Here is a 20,233-nt window from a genome sequence, read left to right as displayed (position 1 = left end):
TGCAGTTTCTGCGGAGCGCTACTTTCACTTTCGATTTGGTGCAAGTGCCCGCCCATTATAACACAGAAGATTAATAGCTTAGATATGACTTATTATTAGTCTTAGAAATAACCAGCGGACTTTTACGATCATTCTTAAACACAGTTTACAACATACAACGTGGTTCAGTCAGGGAATGAAAGATTATTGTTAGTAGGATATACGAAAAATGGGACTGTTATACAGGTTAGGAACAACCTCTCAAATGAGGGGTAGACCCCAAATGTAACGACTATCTATAATCCCTTTTATTAGACCCCCCCCCCCCTATGACAGATAAATTTCAAATGATAAAAAAATGTTGATGTAAAAACCAATTCTTAGTACAATAGGCACATATTAACAGGTTGGGAACAAACCCTCTCAATGGTGATTATACCTGTATAGAGGGATAAACCTTCTATAGAGGGATAAAATTATCCCTCTATAGAGGGGTATTTTTGTTTAGACTGGATTTAAATCAAAACAGGGCAGAATGGCATTCTCTACTTATTATGGCAGTAACCTGCAACAGTTGATGCACCAATTGATGTGCTTAGTTTAATATGCACATGCCCAGTTTGCTGCTTATCTGACTAAATATAAAATCTATTGTCCACCATGATTGAAAGCTGTGATGATCAGGTAAATTCTACTCACTTATGCCTCACTGAACAGAATTTCTATTGTTAGATTTAACATGATTTTTAAAGGTCAACTATTCCTTTTGATGTTGATCAGGTGTTCAGATAGGTATACAATAGATTTCAAGTTTTGTCACTTTAGCAGAAAACAGGTTATCCCAATTTTTAGTAAAGTGCATATGTTGATGCACATACTGCTAGAGATTATAGCCAATATAATTAGAAAATGCCATTCTGCCCTTATTTGCTTTAAATCCAGTGCAAACACAAATACCCCTCTACAGAGGGATAATTTTATCCCTCTAAAGAAGGTTTATCCCTCTATACAGGTATAATCACCATCCAGGGGGTTTGTTCCCAACCTGATTAAGGAAGGTTAAATAAACTGGCAAATACTTCTTTAACTAAATTGTGTAAAATAAACCTTTGCCACCTATGGAAATTGTAAAAAATAGGTTTGGTCTTTTCACCAACGAACACTGTCGAACACGGTCACCACCTTACACCTCAAAAGACCACTAATCCTTAAGAAAAACGGTATAATGCTACATAATAATACAATAAATTACATTAAATTAAATCCTATTCTCATGTTTTTCACATACAAATGTGAAGTTGAGAATCAAAATAAAACTGAAAAATGTTTCCGGATCCAGCAATATTTTATTTTTTATTTTCATTGTCTGTATATTGTCTTATGGTCTTTTCTTTTCAATTATTAGAAATTATTAGGTCAAATCATTTTATTTAATGTGAAATTATCACAATAATTATATTTAAAAAAATATCAGACTTGAAAGTGTTCTGTCCTGACAACAGCCCTACAAGACTGTTTTCTTTGATTTTCTTGTTATCATTTTTTATAAATTTGTGAATATTTATCTATAAACATATTCATTCCCATTCTGAAGGTATGTCAAATATATAAATAAAGATGAAAACAATATATTTAGATGTGTTAGATGGTATTTTAATATTTTTGGTGGTGTTCTGCGGTGTGAGGTGGTTAAAAGACTTACCTATAAAAATATGTGGTTAAATTAGTTAATTATAATGGTATTTGTGTTTTTCAGAACAATGAACATAGCTGCAGAATAAAATTGAAGAAAGATGTTGACAACTGTAGAGAACTTATTAATAGTTTTACTGGTTTTCTTTGAAACAAGTCTTTCATTACAACTACCAACTTTACAGAGGAAGTTATTAAAAGATGGACTCCACAGGTATGAATATAATGCAAATTTAAGCAAAGTAAAGTTAGATGATTCATTTTCACCTTCTCCAATATTTACAGAATATTATCCCGTCTAGACTCAGTGTATAGTAGAGACTTTTTAATGCAGTGATACATTATAATGCTAACTTCTTATAAAAATAAGATGCGGTTTGAGTGATTGCTAATGAGACAATTATCGACTAGAGACCAAAAGAGGAGGATGTGTACACCTTTATGTCACTGTACAACCTTCAACAATGAGAAAAACCTATACCATATATAGTAAACTATAAAAGGGCTGGCATGACAATATATGAAACAATTCAAAAGAGAAAAAACCACAACCTCATTAATGCTTAAAAGCAAATTGTAAAACAAAACAAAAACAGACATGTGTAAACAAAGACAAATAAAGAATTACAGGTTCCTGACTTTGTAAAGGCACATACAAATTATGCCTTTTAATAGGGTATTATTTCAATTCAAAAAGAAAATATTTGTGGTGAATGATATAATGGTATGTTCTAAGGATCATAGTCTCATCTAACAATTCTTGCAAATGGCCTTTCAAATACATGTATTTTAAAGTAGCAGTTTCAAGCAGGCAAAGTAGCAGACATCTTGTCTTTTTATTGCATGCAAAACTATCAAGAAGTTAGAAGCAATCATGGAAGTTAAAGCATATTAGCAGGTGGAAAATAAAAGTCTACATCATGGTCGCATTTAGAAAATGAACAAATTAATGCATTTAAGGATGTCTGCTTGTCATGTTTTGGAATTTTTGTCAAGATTTTCGAAATCCTCTGGTTTTATCCATTTGAATGCCTAAAAAAAAGTTCCCCATGAACCCCCATTTTTCTTTTTATAAATCTATTACATGTATAATTATAAGTCATTTGTAAAAGTCTTATGAAATTTTATTTATTTTTAAATAGTATTTGAGAACTTTAACTGGTCAATGATAAAGCTATGAAAAATCAAGAGAGAACATTTTCCCGCCAAAATTACAATGGCTAATATCTCGAAAACATGCACATTGACCCCTATATTTTTTTGGCTTTTTTGATTCCTCAATTTATACCCTATCAATAAATACTATTTTTATGAAAAGTTATTTATTTTGAAACTGAGCAGCCAACATCCTTAAGAACATTTGAAATATTTTCATAATTACATTTTCTCTATTTGTTATGACTCTTTCAGAGACCTTCATACCATAGTTGAAATTCCCTTGTCTTTATTTACCCGAAGAGAGGGTATGCAGTGTCGTTGTCTGTTTAAAGAATTCCTTCCTAGCAGTACTTATGTTGACACATTCCAGATGAAATCTGTCAGTAAACATCTGGGTTTTGAGGTTAGTAAAATTACAAATTATTTTTCAGTCAGTTTAACTTAACATATTTACAATATTACTAGACAAAGAAGTTTAAATATAGATAATTGAATTTTGAAAATGTTGTAGGTTTCAAATTTGTTCACTTATTTTTAAAGTATTATGTTAAGTTATTTTTAGATTTTTAGATTTTTAGATTTTTTAGATTTAAAAATTTGAAAAACACTGGGAAAACTTATTTTGGTTAAAAAGTTAGAAATTGGAAATAGCAAATCAAAATAAATTATTGGCAGCTGTCATAGTGTTTTCCAATCATCAGATCATGAAATTGGTGCCAAATCCATGGAAAAAATCATGAAAAATATATAACATATGAAAAGCTACAGCATTTTATAATAATTATTCTGTTCAACATCCATTTTTTAAATCAAAATACATGAATTTGCCACTAACAAATAGAATTTTCACTGTATTTTCAGTATGTATCACCAACATTAGATATAGAGAAACCAGAATTCCAGGAGAATACCTTTAGTATCTTCAGTGTACTTATCTATACTGATTTACATGTCAAACCTGATAGTGTTATAAGTAATGTGACATTTCCAATACATCTAAGATACCATTTACCTGCTACAGATTATAGAAATTTTAGTATTATGAATCCTGGAGTGCTGATACAATGCAAGAATGCGGGTAAGTTTATTATAAATACATTGAGGTAACATTAATTTAATTTACCTTAGCTGTATTTGGCAAAACTTTTAGGAATTTTGGTCCTCAATGCTCTTCAACTTCGTGCTTTATTTGACCTTTTTAACTTTTTTGGATTCGAGCGTCACTGATGAGTCTTTTGTAGACGAAACGTGCGTCTGGCGTATTTAAATTTAAAATTTAGTCCTGGTATCTATGATGAGTTTATTTAATATGTACAAAACTTTCTGAAAATATCCACGACAAATTGCCCCATTGCCTTCACCCCTAAACCAACTTGCCCCAACTTTTCTACCAACTCAACCCACATATAATAAGGGTTTATATCACACTGAATATAGGCCTGCAAGCACACCCTACCAATGAAAAAGTTGTGTAATCCTGTGTAATTTAAAATTGAGAAAGGAAAGCGGGAATGTGTCAATGTGACAATGTGACACTAACCTGACCATAGAGAAGGCAACAGCTGAAGGCCATTAATAGGTCTTCAATGTAGCAGGAAACTCCCGCACCCGGAGACGTCCTTCAGTGACCCCCTTAAAAAATATGTATACTAAAAAACAATTCCTGTGTAATTTGCCTACCAACCATTCCACTTATAAAATGTAACTTGCTCCCAATGATTTTAGGCTTACCAACTAGCACCACTTTAAAAAGAAGTTAAATCCCAATGAATAAAACCGGCCAATTCTTGTCAACATAAGCCCTGTAGGCTTTAGCATACTTGCAATTGCTATCTGTCCTAATGGGTAAGTTCATGTTTGTCTCATAAAAATAGTGAAAAGCAAGTAAGTTTTTAATATAAGTATTAAAGATGGCTTTTAGAAACATTTATACAGTAAGGAATTTGTTAAATTTTATAATAAGATCACCTGTTAATTTCAGATTATATTGGAAAAATCTTGAGGAAAGAACAAATACCATGCTCACCTAAAGAAGACACTCTTTGTGAATGGAACCTCATTAAATATAAATCAGTAAGTGATTTACAGCTAAGTAGTCGTGTTACTGGAATTTTATTTTGGGAATACTTTTGAGTAATTATACCCCACACAACGAGTTGCGGAGGGTAAAATGTTTTTGACCCGTCCATCCGTCTGTCAGTCGTACCGTCCGTCCGTCAGTCCTGTTTCTTGTCATCGCAACTCCTCTCAAACCACACAACAGAATTTCACAAAACCTTTTCAGATAATAAGGACATACTATGTAATTGTGCATATCGATGGGAAATTGCGATTCAATTTTGTTTCTAGGAGTTGCGCCTCTTTGAACTTATTTACTTCAATGTACTTCTGCAACAGTTAGTAATCTCAACTCCTCTGAAACCACACAACAGAATTTCATGAAATTTTGTAGATAATAAGGACATACTATTTAGATGTGCATATTGGCAGGAAATTAATTTTTCTTATACAATATTTTTTCTTAAACTTATTTAATTTCTCCAATGACAATGTGGGGACGTGGGGTATGTGAGCGTGCTCACTAAGGTTCTTTAATTTCTTACAGTAAAAATGATGATCAAAAGCAAATAAAAATAAACCTTCAAATAGTTCTACCTTTGTATGTTTATGACCACATGCAGGATAACTGACCAAACATTTTTTTCTCGTCCAAAAGACGCTTTCTTTTCAAGGGGTTGCTATAAGGGTCTTGCTTTGCCTAAACATTGCATTTAAAACTTTTATTTATTTTGCTTTATAGTTATGGGTAGTATTGTCACATCCAATATCTTTTGATATATCAGACATCACAATTTTGTTACAGTTTCAAACTGAGATATATTTACAAAGATTCATTATGCAAATACAATTTTAAAATCTACTGAATATGAGGAATCTACCACCTATAGCGTATAAAGTATAGATGAAGAAAATTATGTATGTGTCAGTCGCAGGTCATGAGCCTTGTTTGTAAAATGTAAATATAGCTTTTGTCATTTGGTTTTTTTTATGGCAGAATTTTGGAAGTCTATGTTAAATATTTATATACTAATTATTTAGAGATGGAGACCGAGAAGAGCATGGGTTATTGTAAAAGCACCTGTCATATGGTTACCTCTTGGATTTTGTGTCATTTGCTTGCTGTTTCATTTTATACTCTGAATTCCCTTTTATAGAAAAAAATCTTCTTTTCATGGGACAACAGATAATTAGATAGACAGCAGGTCTCACATTTAACTTTTATCATACCCTGGCTCCAAAGGAGGCGGTCAAACTGTTTTACCTCGGTCAGTCTGTCCATTAAGGCTCTGTATGTAACACATTTCTGTTGTATTATTCTGAGGAACTACGAGTAATAGCTTCTGCATATATGACACAAAACCTTATCTAGTTTGCCATACAGTGTTCAGTTTCTTTCATATACAGTTTGTCAAAAACTTATTTCTTTCTGTTTCAAAAACATACCTGTTTAAGAAATGTTCATAACATTTTTCTCAGCAATCAATATTCATAGCTACTTGGTGTTTAGCACCTGATTGATTCATGCATTTGTGACAAGATTTTTTTTTTTTTTGCATTTGTGACAAGATTACTTTCATTTCTTAGTAGATGCTTAGTCAGCTGTCAGCGGTACTAATTAAGCTCAGGAGGTTAGAGCGATGCCTTGTAACACAGAGGGCCTGGGTTCTAGTCCTTGTGGAGACAATGTGATTTTCTCATAAGAATCATGCTCTTCGGTAACATATAAAATGCAAAATAGAATCAACAACACTTAGGGTTATTTTGTTTTATATATTAGTTTTAGTTCAAGCATTAATGCTTGAAGTTCAAAATTGTAATCTCTGCTATTTTCTGTATATCTATAGAGCTATGAATTGATACATTAAATTATAAATTTTTTCCAGGATGTAAATGATATAAGAGTGGAGGTACCAGTAGGAAATACAAAGCATACAGTATTAGTTGTCATAGGAACATTAACAGTTACATTTGGTAGCTGTTTATTGATAGTTTTTAAAGTTTTTAATACTAAAATTAAACAATCATAATTATAATTGTTTTGGTTTTTTTTGTCATCAAGGGGTATGTGCCTCCAAACAACCCAGAGCACCAAGAGTAAGGGGTTTGAAAAATTAGCAAATCCATAAAAAAAAAAGATGTGGTATGATTGCCAATGAGACAACTATCCACAAAAGACTAAAATGACACAGACATTAACTATAGGTCACCGTACAGCCTTCAGCAATGAGCAATGCCCATACTGCATAGTCAGCTATAAAAGGCCCCGATAAGACAATGTAAATATATAGCCAGTTCTGATTGAAACATGAAATGTTTTGCCTTGTATGCTTAATACTGTGGATTCATTTATTTTCGTGGGTATCAATTTTCGTGGAATGAGGAAAGCTTGCATGTTCATGGGTATTTAATTTCGTGGTTTCGGCAAAGTCTGCATTTTGGCCTTTTGAAAATTTGTAATTTGTTGAATATTTAAATTAGTGGTTCACTTGTACCCAATTTTAGTATCCAACGAATATTAATGAATCCACAGTATCCATTTACAAATATATCCATTACTATGCGTCATATTTTCAAACTTGCTAGTTCATAAGGTCAGACTGCAGGATGACATGTCACCTATAATTAACTCATTAACCTTACTCCAAGCTAGCCAGTCTTTGCTCTTACTCCTGAATGCTGTGAGCTTATCAAAGTAAAATTACAAACTAGTTTTGGCTGACTTTCCATTGACACATACAATGATTGATTCCATGTCAGAGTTGAGACAAATATGCTATTTTCTACATTGGCTAGAGGTATAGGGGAGGGTTGAGATCACATGTATAACACCGCCACATTTGTGCGCCTGTCCCAAGGCAGGAGCTTCTGGCCTTTGTTAGTCTTGTTTTATTATTAATTTTAGTTTCTTGTGTATAATTTGGAGTTTATTATGGCGTTCATCATCACTGAACTAAGTATATATATTTATTTAGGGCCCAGCTGAAGGACGCCTCTGTTCGTGGGAATTTCTCGCTGCATTGAAGACCTATTGGTGACCTTCTGCTGTTGTCTCTTTGACACATTCCTCATTTCAATTATCAATTTTATTATCCTGAGACAAGGGAGATGATTCATATAATTGGAAACCTATTTGTGGTGGGATCCAAAAATTTGATATTTAGTAATGAATGTTGGTCCGAATGATACCATCAGAAGTAAATCTGCCATCTTTTTTCATAGTTTTCGAGAAATAGGAACTTTCAGATAAAAATCTCAACTATGTGGATCCCTACACAGTTTTCTAGTAAAGCTGCCTACTTTGTCAGTTTATTTTTTATCTAAGAGTTTGAATGTCACTCTGGTATCTTTGCCCCTCTGGTAGTAACTTGTTGGGTCATGATTCTTCAATTTGATATTTTAGTTATCTCTGCAACAAATTAATTGCACATGCATGCTTTTTGTTTGGTATTGAAAAGCGATTGAAGTTAAACATGAGATCCAATTACTTAACTGTAAACACCTTGAGATGAGTCACATGCTTTGCAGCAAATAATAAACTACATTCCCCAATACTCCAGTAAAAGGCAATGGATAGCCAGGGAAGAAAATGTGGTAGGATTGCCCATGAGACAGCTATCCATCAGAGACCAAAGGATAAGAATGAAAACAAATTCAGGTCACTGTACAGCCTTAAACAATGAGCAAAATCCCATCTTTAACAGCTGTTAAAGGTTCAGGCATAATTGTATAGACATTATATTTTCTATAGCACATTACTTTTTAGGATAGTTTGTACTGGTGGGTTGCTAAATCAGACTGTTCAGCTGGCTCAAATAATTTTTGGAAGCCCTGTATCAAAGTTGCATTCCCCATATGACTTATTATTTATAGCGACAGCTTGAATAAGTTCTGTATCTAGATTTCAATTTTGATGTAATCAATTTAGACTCTTGGCAGATGCGTTTCTATTCCAGTCTTAATTGACCAGGATTGTGAATGTCCCTGCTAAGTTCAACTTAGTAGGGAAATTCACAATCCTGGTCAATTTTAGTTCAAGGTTCTCTCCAGACAGTCTAGATTATGCAACCTTAAATTTGTATATGCTGGCTCAGGTAAAAAATATGGTATATTCTCATTTGGCAGATCAAAGATTGGTGCCTTAAAGAAGCTATTATAAATTTATAACATCATATTTTATATAAGACTGACATGCCTTACCCCAACTCAAACCAGACCAGTCTTTGCTCTTGCACATATATGCCACATGCTAATATAAAAAAGAAGATGTGGTATGATTGCCAATGTGACAACTATCCACAAAAGACCAAAATGACACAAACATTAACAACTATAGGTCACCGTACGGCCTTCAACAATGAGCAAAGCCCATACCACATAATCAGCTATAAAATGCCCAGATGAGACAATGTAAAACAATTCAAACGAGAAAACTAACAGCCTTATGTAAAAAAATGAACGAAGAAAACAAATATGTAACAGTAAAGAAGCAGCAAATATCAATTTTCAAGTTTTGACACGTTGGGGGCATCAAACCAATGACCCCCACTATTGGCAAGCAAGCTACCACAAGATTATCGAGGCAGACCACTATTCACAGGATTCTCAATTCATGAAATTTAACAAACCAGATATGTTGATATTTTATGGACAAAAAAGAATCTGCATAGTAGACACAAAATGACACAAGATTATTTCTTGACACAACAAAATTGGCTAAAATACCAATTAGTGTTGACCGTGATTCAAACAAACCAGGGTTTATTATGGCATTTTTACTTCTATTATTTCTTTCAGTTAAATATCTGAAAAATTTACACAAATGTTATATTGACAAATTAAAGGTATTTCATATGAAAACTAAATGAAACCAGAATGAGTGAACAAAGAATCATGCAAGATTCCACAAACATTGTACATGGTTATATTCCCTATACACTATCATGAGAACAAAGTTAACTATATTTTTGTGGACAAATGAAAACTAAATGTTCCATGTCTTCTAAGTTTATTCAATGAATAAACACATTTATACAGAAATTTCTAAACCTCAGATCTTCTAAGACATTTAAAATTAATTTTGTTTACATATAATAAATACTATGTATCAAATGCTAAGATATGATGACAATAAATTATTATATTAAAATATGATTCAATGACAATTTACAAATAATGTATTTATTTATTAATTTGAATCAATGATGAAATCATGTATGGAATAAAAAATGAATAAAAAGATTGCAGTTCATAAAAAAAATTGATGTGATCAAAATGATAGGAACTGAAGAAAATAATGAAACAACAATTAAGCACTAAACTTCATGACTGGAATTAACCAAAAGCAATTCATGTAATTTACAGATGAAAAAATTATTTCATATTCGAAATTTTTTAAAGAAGATTTCAAAAATTTACATTTTGCCTGTGATGTTTTCAATCTTTAAGTTTTATTTCAAATGCCTTTTTAATCATTAGCTAGCATTTTTATGAAACATCAGTAGCAACACTAGCTGCGGAACCGTAGCTCTTAGGTCCTTATGCTATTTTTTGACTATTTGTAGACCATATATGCAATTAGTCAAAAAATGGCATAAAGACATAAGAGCTACGGTTCCGCAGCTATAGCGACACAGGATGGACATAAGGTCAATTTAATAAAAACTACAATCTAACTACAATATAAATATCTATGTCATATTCCACAAACAAATTTTAAAGGTTTTAAATGTTATAGAGCCCACCAACAGCTATTTATACATCAACAAAAACTTTACAACATGTACATGTATATTGTTTATGCATCACCATTATGTATGTTATATGTACAATGAACAAAGATATACTAAAATAATAGTCATAGTTGTATGATAAGTAGATAGACTTACAACATGGAAGAAACAAAAGATGGCCCCTCATGATACATTTGATTCATGCAATGAAAAGTTAATGTTATTTGTACAAATTAATGGCTATAGTTACAACATGATACTAACACAAGTCTCTAGTCTGTGATTGTTCTGGTGTTCGACAGCCTATTTTGAACTTACTAGCGCAGTTGGAAATCTAAGAGCAGGCCATTTAAAAATCTGAAATTTCAGACCTTCACTTAGGTTGGGAAGTTTCTTTTTCAAAAACTGAATAGATCTATTGTAAAGCAGATAAAACTATTATCATTGATTTGGTTCAACAGCTTAACAAGGTCTGAATTGTTTAGTTAGAATTTTACCAGCCCATGTCTTAGCCAGTAATTTCATGTTTTAAATATGGACTCAGCCATCCCATATCAGGTCAAAAAGAAGGCTGTCAAACATCAAAGAAATCTCAACTACACAATCTAATACAATGCACTCAATAGTTCCCTACTGTAGCTGCCCTTTAAACCCTGCTGCTGCTTTGACCATTTTCATTTACATATTTCCCTTCCTTACTGTGGGATTTTTCTCCACTTTGCTCACAAATATATTTTACTAAAATATAACTTATTTCAACTCAAAGCATTTCCAATGAAAGTAAGTCTTTTCAGAAGTATAATATATCCAATACTTATATTTGTAAAGTTTATATGAAAACAAGCAAACCTAAAATGAAGCCGACGTCAAAACCTAAATTAGTGTATACTGAATTTAAAGTAAGCAACGAAATAATAATTGATTACTCTTTAGTTTAGAGAAATAAAGCACCTGTCATTTTTAGAGAATTTACAAACATTTTTTTATGTTACACAGTCAACAAGAACATTACATTAGCCTCTAGGTAAACAGGTACCAGTATCCTCTATGTCTACAAATTATTTTTATGAAGAATCTCAATATTTTTTATTGACTCTCAAAAGAATTTTTTGAGTTTTCTCTCTATTCTCTTAAAATTACTTCTTCTCTATATAATCTGTACAAAAGTGTCAGTTTTTCACAACCTGTAATTTGAAAACTAGGTCTATGACCTATAAATTTTATTGCATTTTTGAAAGTAGTACAATAACCACTACATTTTACAAAAGTATGAAAATTCTGTCGTATTTTGTTTACACCCCAATACCATGTCAAATTGTGATTCACAGCTTGAATAAATATAAAAGCAACAATTTTCACTGAAAACATTTCAAGTCATAGTTTCAGAAATATATTTGTACTTTTCTGTATATACTTATATGTTTCTTAACTTTGTGGTTTTAACATGAACCAGAATAAATCAATCAAAGGTAACATATCTCAGTGTTTATGCAAATGTAAATGTTTTTGTTGAAAAAAGAGCCCCCAAAAAAACAAAAAGAAGAGAAAAATCACTTGAAAGTTTGCTGTCCAGAAATCTGATATGTATAACAAGAGTAGCTCATTCTAGTAATAACTGCCATATAATCTCAATACGACAGCACTTGATTGCTTAATAATGATACGGCCTATTAACATATATGAAGAGAACACACTATTTACTACCTAACCGCCCCTTTAAGGCTTTAATTCTTTGTCCAAAGAAAGTGTCTAACACCTCAGCACATTGATAAAATGGCGTATCAGGTGTATTGTATAAACGACAATTGTCAAATATCTTGGTAATGTCCTTAATGAATTCTATCAACTTCACATAATGCCTGTTCTGTATTCTTCTTTCAACTGTTGTTAAATCTGAATAAAATAAAATATAAACATCATATAAAATTAATACATGTGTAGTGTATTACACATATTCCTATAAAGTGTAACATAATACAAAAATAATAATTCAAATTGACTACAACACTTCAAATGGTCTGCAATTTTATTTGCTATGGTCTACATGTTTCGCCTGCAAGGCAGGCTTCATCTTGACAATTTTTATACAGAAATTAATCCCTGAAGTACTCAAAGTGGTGCATTGAATTTGACGTCGTCATGGTGTGAGAAACAATGAAAAGTGAAAGAAGCAATACAGAGTTATAAATAGATAAGAAAAATATAGAAAATTATAGTTTATTTACAATGTAACTTGAGTTCGTTTTACTATTATATGATACATGAAATTGTTCTTTAGGATTGGTATCTAAGTGGACAAACTTCCCATGGTTCCTACCACTTCGCAAGGCTTCTCTACCAACCTGGCCATTGTTGGAGGTTACTACTTCCTTGCGTGTCGGTAACAGTAGGAAGATTATGGTCGCCGCTTTGGATAATAAAATTGTCAAAAAATGTTCCCTTGTCAATTATTTGGTGACTCTATAATTTTTGGATTGTCTGCAATAGTTGGTCTCTTTAATGACATGATTGTAAATTCCTAGTTCATTTATTAATGTAACATGGGAACATTCAAGTTTTGTGTTCATTTATGTCAGGGTAACTTATATGTAATGAAAACATCAAGATAAGACAGCTTTATTTTCCTGAAATCTTGAGTTTAGATATGATCAACTTTACATGTGGGTATTTTTTTATGTTTTAAATTGTGGTTGCATACTTTTGTGTAGTCCGACCAAAGCTTACCCCTCTGCTTTGTCAAGTATAATAAGACAACTTACCCATAGGATCTTTAATCACTGTATAGTAATCAGGTACTTCATTGGGATCAACAGGTTCTAAGAAAGGCCAGGCCATCTTGTGTGACTGAAAAATAAATTTTACAGAATTATATAAATTAACCTTATAAATAACAATGTTTTCAATTATGCATATGCACTTTTAACAGGAAACAGATATGCAGTATATATAGCCATTGCGATATTATTCCTTGCTTCTAAGGTGCATTACAAAATATCTAAAAGACTTCATAATCTGCCTCTTTCAAACAAATTGAAAACCTCTTTTGTGATTTCTCTCAATCTATAAAATTATCTCCCTTTTGTATACTTGTCATTAAATGGCTATCCTCTCTTTTTCTGTAATAAAATGCCTGGCATACCTGTAAACTTTTGACTTATCTCTTGAGCTGTTCATAATAAAATGCCTGGCATACCTGTAAACTTTTGACTAATCTCTTGAGCTGCTCATAATAAAATGCCTGTCATACCTGTAAACTTTTGACTAATCTCTTGAGCTGCTCATAATAAAAAAATGCCTGTCATACCTGTAAACTTTTGACTAATCTCTTGAGCTGCTCATAATCAGTATCTGTGAGTACTTTACTGGATATTGGATCTTCTTTGTCCTGTTGTTTACATTTAGGACATAGGTAAACATCCAGACTGCCAGCTTCTTTCTCTGATATTCCAACACATTTACCATGGAACCAGTCTTGACATCTATCACATCCAATGTAGAATCTGTAAAACAATTACATTTGTGTGTAATTTGTGTTCTTTTAAGGTGGTACCTAACACTACAGGGAGATAACTCTGTAAAATCAGCAGAACCTTTTAATGATGTCGTGCTGTTTAGGGAATATTAAGCTTCTCAATGATCAAAATAAGTTTTTGTCAAACTGCTATATAACCAGTGTAATTTTTCTGATTAAATGGTTGGTTCAATTTTTTTGAAATTTTTATATTTTTGTCAAAAGTTCAAAGTAAATACTTTGTAAAAATTTTAAAAAATTAAACGAGCCAAAATAATTTTAGTTTAGGTGTTAGGTACCACCTTAATACATTGTATGTCTTATGAACGATATTGTAACAATAAAATGTTGGGATTTAGTATCTTGAATTATAGACCATATCCTTTCTTTCCAGTTTCAATATAATTTTGAAATCAATTTACTTATATTATAATTCGTAGCACTTTTGAGCACTGAGGGATATTGATTGCTTCCATTTAGAATAATTTCAGCATATGAACAAATTTAGGACATATTTTTAATTGGATTTATCTTCCGTTTCAATATTTAGCACTAAAAATTTATACCATTTAGTAATTACTATGTTAGCCAATCAAGAAGATTATTTCCAATGCAATCTTTAATAAATCCAGTATTGATAGTTTCTGAAACATCTGAATTTTTCATTGATGAAAATTTTGTAATAAAAACTTACTGTGATTCGTCATATGGTGTTTTACATAAGCAATACAGTTCTTCTGTTGTAGTTTCTTGTTGACGTTTACAATCAGGACAGGTATACGAGTCCACTGACTTGGCCTTTCCTTCAGATATACCTACACAACCACCATGGAACCAGTTTGAACACAGATCACATCCAATATAAAACCTGCAACAAATTCACAATGAAATTATAAGATCTTCAGAATTTGTAGCCTAACTGAAATAATTATAATATTGAAGTTTCCATAGTAAGTTCAATGATTATGTCATATGTAAACGCTGAAAATTAGCTGTTCTCAAAACAGACTATAAACTTGGGGTTCAGGTCAAGGATATATATTTTTATACAAATATAAAGAGGTACTGTAAATTCAGAAATTATTGCATGCATTCATTTTTGTCAATGTTTTACAATCAATATAAATGAATTGAAATTCAACTTTTACCTTTTCAGGAGATGCTACAAACAGTAATGCTGTCAAAATTTTTATTTTTGAATAACCAATCTCATCCCAATTTTCACAAAAATAAAAATATCTAAAATAATTGTGAATTTACATTAATTTAATTACTGAGACTTACTTAGTGTCATCATATGGTGTTCTACACACACAGTATAACTTCTCTTTGGGATTCAATGCTCTACCTCCTCCTGTAGATATAATCTTCTGTTTCTTACGTTTAGATGGAGGAGGCTGTAATGGGGGTACATCTTGGGTAGGAGGAGACTGGATTGTCTGCTGCTGAGGTATACCATGGGACACTTTCAGTTGTTTAATTGGAATCTGCTGTTGTACTGGCCTCTTCTTCAATTCGGCAGCAACTTCAAGCTATAATATTAAGAATACTGTTTTAATAGTATGTAAATCCTGTATATTACCTCAAAATGAATATTATAAAAAGTATTGGAAAAGCTACTAAATCAACCTCAATGCATAATTGATCTAAGAGACCTTGAGCTTTGGGGTATGGGTTTTGTTTATTAATGAAGACTGAACAGTGACCTATAATTGTAAATACCTACATCATTTGATCTCTAGTGGCTAGTTGTTTCATTGGAAAATCATACCACATTTCGTTACTGTAAATTCAGAAATTAATGCGAGGGTTTTATTATTGCGAAAATTGCGACAGAGTTGTAAACGCAAAAAATTAAACTCGCATTTTGAAATATTTTATTTGAATTTAACTGAAATTTTCTCAAAATCGTAAAAATTAAAATCGCATTTAAGCCTAAATTGACAAAATCGCTATGTTAAATGCATGCTATAATTTCTGAATTTACAGTTTTACATATACATTGTAAATGGTCAAACTCATTATTGCCATAGTAGAATTATTATCTAAAGTATAATTGAATGTTGCATAGATGTTTTCATTATCCTAGAGGATTGATGCAGGCGAGGTGTAACTGATTAGTGCTGTATAATTATTCTGTGAAATATAATCAATATATCATCATTGGTTTCTAGTCTAGCTATCTAAAACAAAAATATGGGTCCATAGAACTCCACCTCTATCTCACAGAATAGCAATTCATGTTCAGTGAAGGTACAAAATCTGGATCATCACTCTTACTTTGCATATATTTTGAACACTCCACATTATAATTAACATGAGTACTAAGTTTCAAGTTGATATGACCATACATATGTACCTCATACCCATTCTTCAACCTAATACAAAATGACAGACCTAAAACAGACAGACACATCAACTGAAAAAAAATTAATTCTCTTACTATTACAGGAAAGGCATAAAATGAAGATGAGGCCTGAAAAGAAATGCTTACCTGAATATCTACCTGCAGATTTTTCTCCATTAGAGCTCTCTTTTTAAGGATGTCTTTCTTCACAATCTCCTTATGTTTAAACAAAGCTTGCTGTAATTTAGCGGCTAACATCTTTTTCTGTTTTTCATCCTCCAATTCTTGTTTCTTCACTTTACGCATAGCATCTTTTTCCTTCCTTTCTATTTTATCAACAATGGATCTTATTGCCTGATTACACACCATCTTCCTGTAAACATCAAAAATATAAAAATGTATAACTTGGGGAACTAGAGGCTCTAAAGAGCCTGTGTCGCTCACCTTGGTCTATGTGAATATTAAACAAAGGACGCAGATTGATTCATGACAAAATTGTGTTTTGGTGATGGTGATGTGTTTGTACATCTTAATTTACTGAACATTCTGGCTGCTTACAATTATCTCTACCTATAATTAACTTGGCCCAGTATTTCAGAGGAGAAGATTTTTGTAAAACATTACTTAGATTTACGAAAAATGGTTAAAAATTGACTATAAAGGGCAATAACTCCTAAACTGGTCAACTGACCATTTCGGTCATGTTGACTTATTTGTAAATCTTACTTTGCTGAACATTATTGCTGTTTACAGTTTATCTCTATCTATAATAATATTCAAGATAATAACCAAAAACAGCAAAATTTCCTCAAAATTACTAATTCAGGGGCAGCAACCCAACAATGGGTTGTCCAATTCATCTGAAAATTTCAGGGCAGATAGATCTTTACCTGATGAACCATTTAATACCGAGTCAGATTTGCTCTAAATGCTTTGGTTTTTGAGTTATAAGCCAAAAACTGCATTTTTCCCCTATGTTCTATTTTTAGCCATGGCGGCCATCTTGGTTGGTTGGGCGGGTCACCGGACACAATTTTCAAACAAGATACCCCAATGATGATTTTGGCCAAGTTTGGTTAAATTTGGCCCAGCAGTTTCAGAGGAGAAGATTTTTGTAAAACATAACTAAGATTTACGAAATGGTAAAAAATTGACTATAAAGGGCAATAACTCCTAAATGGGTCAACTGACCATTTCGGTCATGTTGACTTATTTGTAAATCTTACTTTGCTGAACATTATTGCTGTTTATAGTTTATCTCTATCTATAATAATATTCAAGATAATAACCAAAAACAGCAAAATTTCCTCAAAATTACTAATTCAGGGGCAGCAACCCAACAATGGGTTGTCCAATTCATCTGAAAATTTCAGGGCAGATAGATCTTTACCTGATGAACAATTTAATACCGTCAGATTTGCTCTAAATGCTTTAGTTTTTGAGTTATAAGCCAAAAACTGCATTTTACCCCTATGTTCTATTTTTAGCCATGGCGGCCATCTTGGTTGATTGGGCCGGTCACCGGACACAATTTTTAAACTAGATACCCAAATGATGATTGTGGCCAAGTTTGGTTAAATTTGGTCCAGTAGTTTCACAGGAGAAGATTTTTGTAAAAGTTAACGACGACGGACGACGACGGACGCAAAGTGATGGGAAAAGCTCACTTGGCCCTTCGGGCCAGGTGAGCTAAAAAGGATAATGGGTCGATAAGACAATACAATGAATAATGGAGTTCAGTAATTTCTGGGGATGGCAATTTTGATTAAGGAAAAAGTGTTTTTTTTCTTGGATACAGAAATTCTATACCAACGAAATCCATGAATAATGATTAATCCACAGTTCTAGAAAACAACTGAATTTTCAAAATATCTTCAGTTTGATTTTGATCTATTTGAGGTACTTTTCCTCCTACAAGTTTCATGGTTTATGATAAGGGATATTCCAGAAAAAAATGTATGGAAGGGGGGGGGGGGGGTTGGAAGGCAGTTTTTGTCAGCACCCACAACCCAGACAATTTTAATTGAGAATGATAGTGCTCTGATACCCATCACCCATGTATTATCAAAACACAATGTGCCTTCCAAACCCGTCCCCCTACATTTTTTTCTGGAATAGCCATTACAAACATTAATGAAATTGGCCATGAAATGTTAACTTGTGTATATGACATAAAAGAAGCAGAATTTTCAATTTGACAGGAAAACTCCTGTTCACTTTAATAAATATAATTTACTCTATTTATGCATGTTTAAACAATTCATCAAAACAATAGTAACAAATGTTTACCTCATTTGATCTTCTCTGGAGTCTTTAGAAACTTCTAGTTGTTTCCCAAACTTGGGTTTGTATTCCTCAACAGAACTATCAAATGAAGACATTGAATCCTCATCCATATCATCGTCCATTGGCTGTGATATAGTTGTGATTGTTGGAGTGGGTGGCTTTGTTACCATTGAACGTTGCATAGCAAGTAGTTTAGCTTGAATTTCAGGAGTCTGGTTCTGCATAAGAGCTTGTCTCACAACTGAAAAGTATTTTCATGTACAAATTTTCAATCTCAAACAATGGCTATTGCATGTTTTTATTAAAAAATAAAAAAAAGCCTGTAACTTTAATTTATAGTTTATTTGGTCAACTAAATACAAGCTATGAAGTTGATTTTACAAGTGTACACAATGTATTTAAATTGCTGAAAAGCTTGTAAAATCTGGCTGTAAGGCCGTTTTTATTAAATAAGTTGGTTTACGGATCCGCCGACCCGAATTTTCGCTAATTCAAATAAAAATAAACGCATATTTGTCCTTAAAAATTATTTCCGCCGACCTCATATTCATCGATTTACTAAGAAAATTTTAAACGGAATTTTTGTGTTTACGTTTCGTATTCTGGTTCCTATTACTGCATTAAAAAATCGTAAACCAGTGCACTGGAAACGTGACTGGTTAGCTTTCCCTGACACCCAAAAGCGAAAACAAGTCGCCCTGTTCTTGACGATACCAGTCGCATCCGTCATCGGACATTTTCAATTTTTAACAAGTTGATGAAACATCATTTTTTTATTGATAATTTAAGAAATTAAGACATAAACGGTTCATTATCTTAAGAAAAGAGGCTGAAGCATTGTATTTGCAGTGTGTAGCAGTTTATTTGATAAAAAATACAACTCATCACCTCGAACATTTTTGCAAGTTCCGGTGCTTGTCACTCGAAAACGTACATCAACCTAAATTTCGACGGCAAAATAAGTTTGTTACTTCATTTAAACGTGATAAAAGTTGCCTCTTAGTAAATGTTTAATCCATTTATTGCATTAAAAACGTCATATTCCTTTCCAAATAACTTGTCAAACATCGTTTATTTTTGTAAATTTTCTTGCATTCGTCCGCCATTTACCGATTTGTAAACTATGGATTTGAAACGGACCAGCTAAGACCGAAATCCGTACTTTTACAATAATTATTATGGACGCACAGACGAAACAGCTGACAGACGAATATTGACCACAAAGGGAAAAATTATGTATGTCACATGCATTAAGAGACTTTTAGTTACATCTAATTGATTGGTGTCTATAATTCCCTATATTTTTTTATGGATTGAATTTGTTTCAAACTTGATTAAAGTTGCTTAACTCTGAGACTATCACACTAGCTAATATCAATATATTATGGACCAGGTTAATAACTTATATATTTTTTTATGAGAAACACTGAATTTCATACTTAAGATAGTTTTGAATTAAATTGTAATTGA

At 32.2% G+C, this 20,233-nt stretch overlaps 2 protein-coding genes across 5 annotated transcripts in view; one reads left to right on the top strand and one right to left on the bottom strand.

Moving 5' to 3' along the window:
* Positions 1-10: 10 nt before the first annotated feature.
* LOC134725005 (phosphatidylinositol-glycan biosynthesis class X protein-like) lies at positions 11-6,917 on the top strand. 2 transcript variants are annotated; one of them, XM_063588456.1, is made up of 6 exons: positions 11-225; positions 1,736-1,885; positions 3,082-3,232; positions 3,691-3,907; positions 4,811-4,902; positions 6,774-6,917. In XM_063588456.1, exons 2-6 carry the CDS (start codon positions 1,773-1,775, stop codon positions 6,915-6,917), a joined length of 717 nt encoding a protein of 238 aa, XP_063444526.1. In that variant the 5' UTR covers positions 11-225; positions 1,736-1,772. The 2 variants fall into 2 exon arrangements, with proteins under 2 accessions (XP_063444526.1, XP_063444525.1); XM_063588455.1 differs by having other exon boundaries at positions 12-188.
* A 2,601-nt stretch (positions 6,918-9,518) lies between these two features.
* The window catches only part of LOC134725004 (nucleosome-remodeling factor subunit BPTF-like), a 30,327-nt gene continuing 19,612 nt past the window's right edge, over positions 9,519-20,233 (bottom strand). For all 3 annotated transcript variants that reach the window (XM_063588453.1, XM_063588452.1, XM_063588454.1), the window contains 7 exons: positions 18,767-19,004; positions 16,625-16,850; positions 15,415-15,662; positions 14,825-14,998; positions 13,924-14,119; positions 13,379-13,463; positions 9,519-12,512 (listed from right to left, as the gene is read on the bottom strand). In XM_063588453.1, coding sequence (XP_063444523.1) covers positions 12,313-12,512; positions 13,379-13,463; positions 13,924-14,119; positions 14,825-14,998; positions 15,415-15,662; positions 16,625-16,850; positions 18,767-19,004 — 1,367 coding nt within the window. In that variant the 3' untranslated portion in view covers positions 9,519-12,312. The remainder of the gene's footprint in view (positions 12,513-13,378; positions 13,464-13,923; positions 14,120-14,824; positions 14,999-15,414; positions 15,663-16,624; positions 16,851-18,766; positions 19,005-20,233) is intronic.

Source organism: Mytilus trossulus, chromosome 7 (genome assembly GCF_036588685.1).
Source record: "Mytilus trossulus isolate FHL-02 chromosome 7, PNRI_Mtr1.1.1.hap1, whole genome shotgun sequence".
NCBI lineage: Eukaryota > Metazoa > Mollusca > Bivalvia > Mytilida > Mytilidae > Mytilus > Mytilus trossulus.
This window is presented reverse-complemented; position numbering and strand designations above follow the sequence as displayed.

Coding starts and splice junctions, on each gene's coding strand:
- LOC134725005 (XM_063588456.1), top strand. CDS start 1,773: ATGTTGACAACTGTAGAGAACTTATTAATAGTTTTACTGGTTTTCTTT. Junction 3,233..3,690: donor GTAAACATCTGGGTTTTGAG/GTTAGTAAAATT, acceptor CTGTATTTTCAG/TATGTATCACCAACATTAGA. Junction 4,903..6,773: donor ACCTCATTAAATATAAATCA/GTAAGTGATTTA, acceptor AATTTTTTCCAG/GATGTAAATGATATAAGAGT.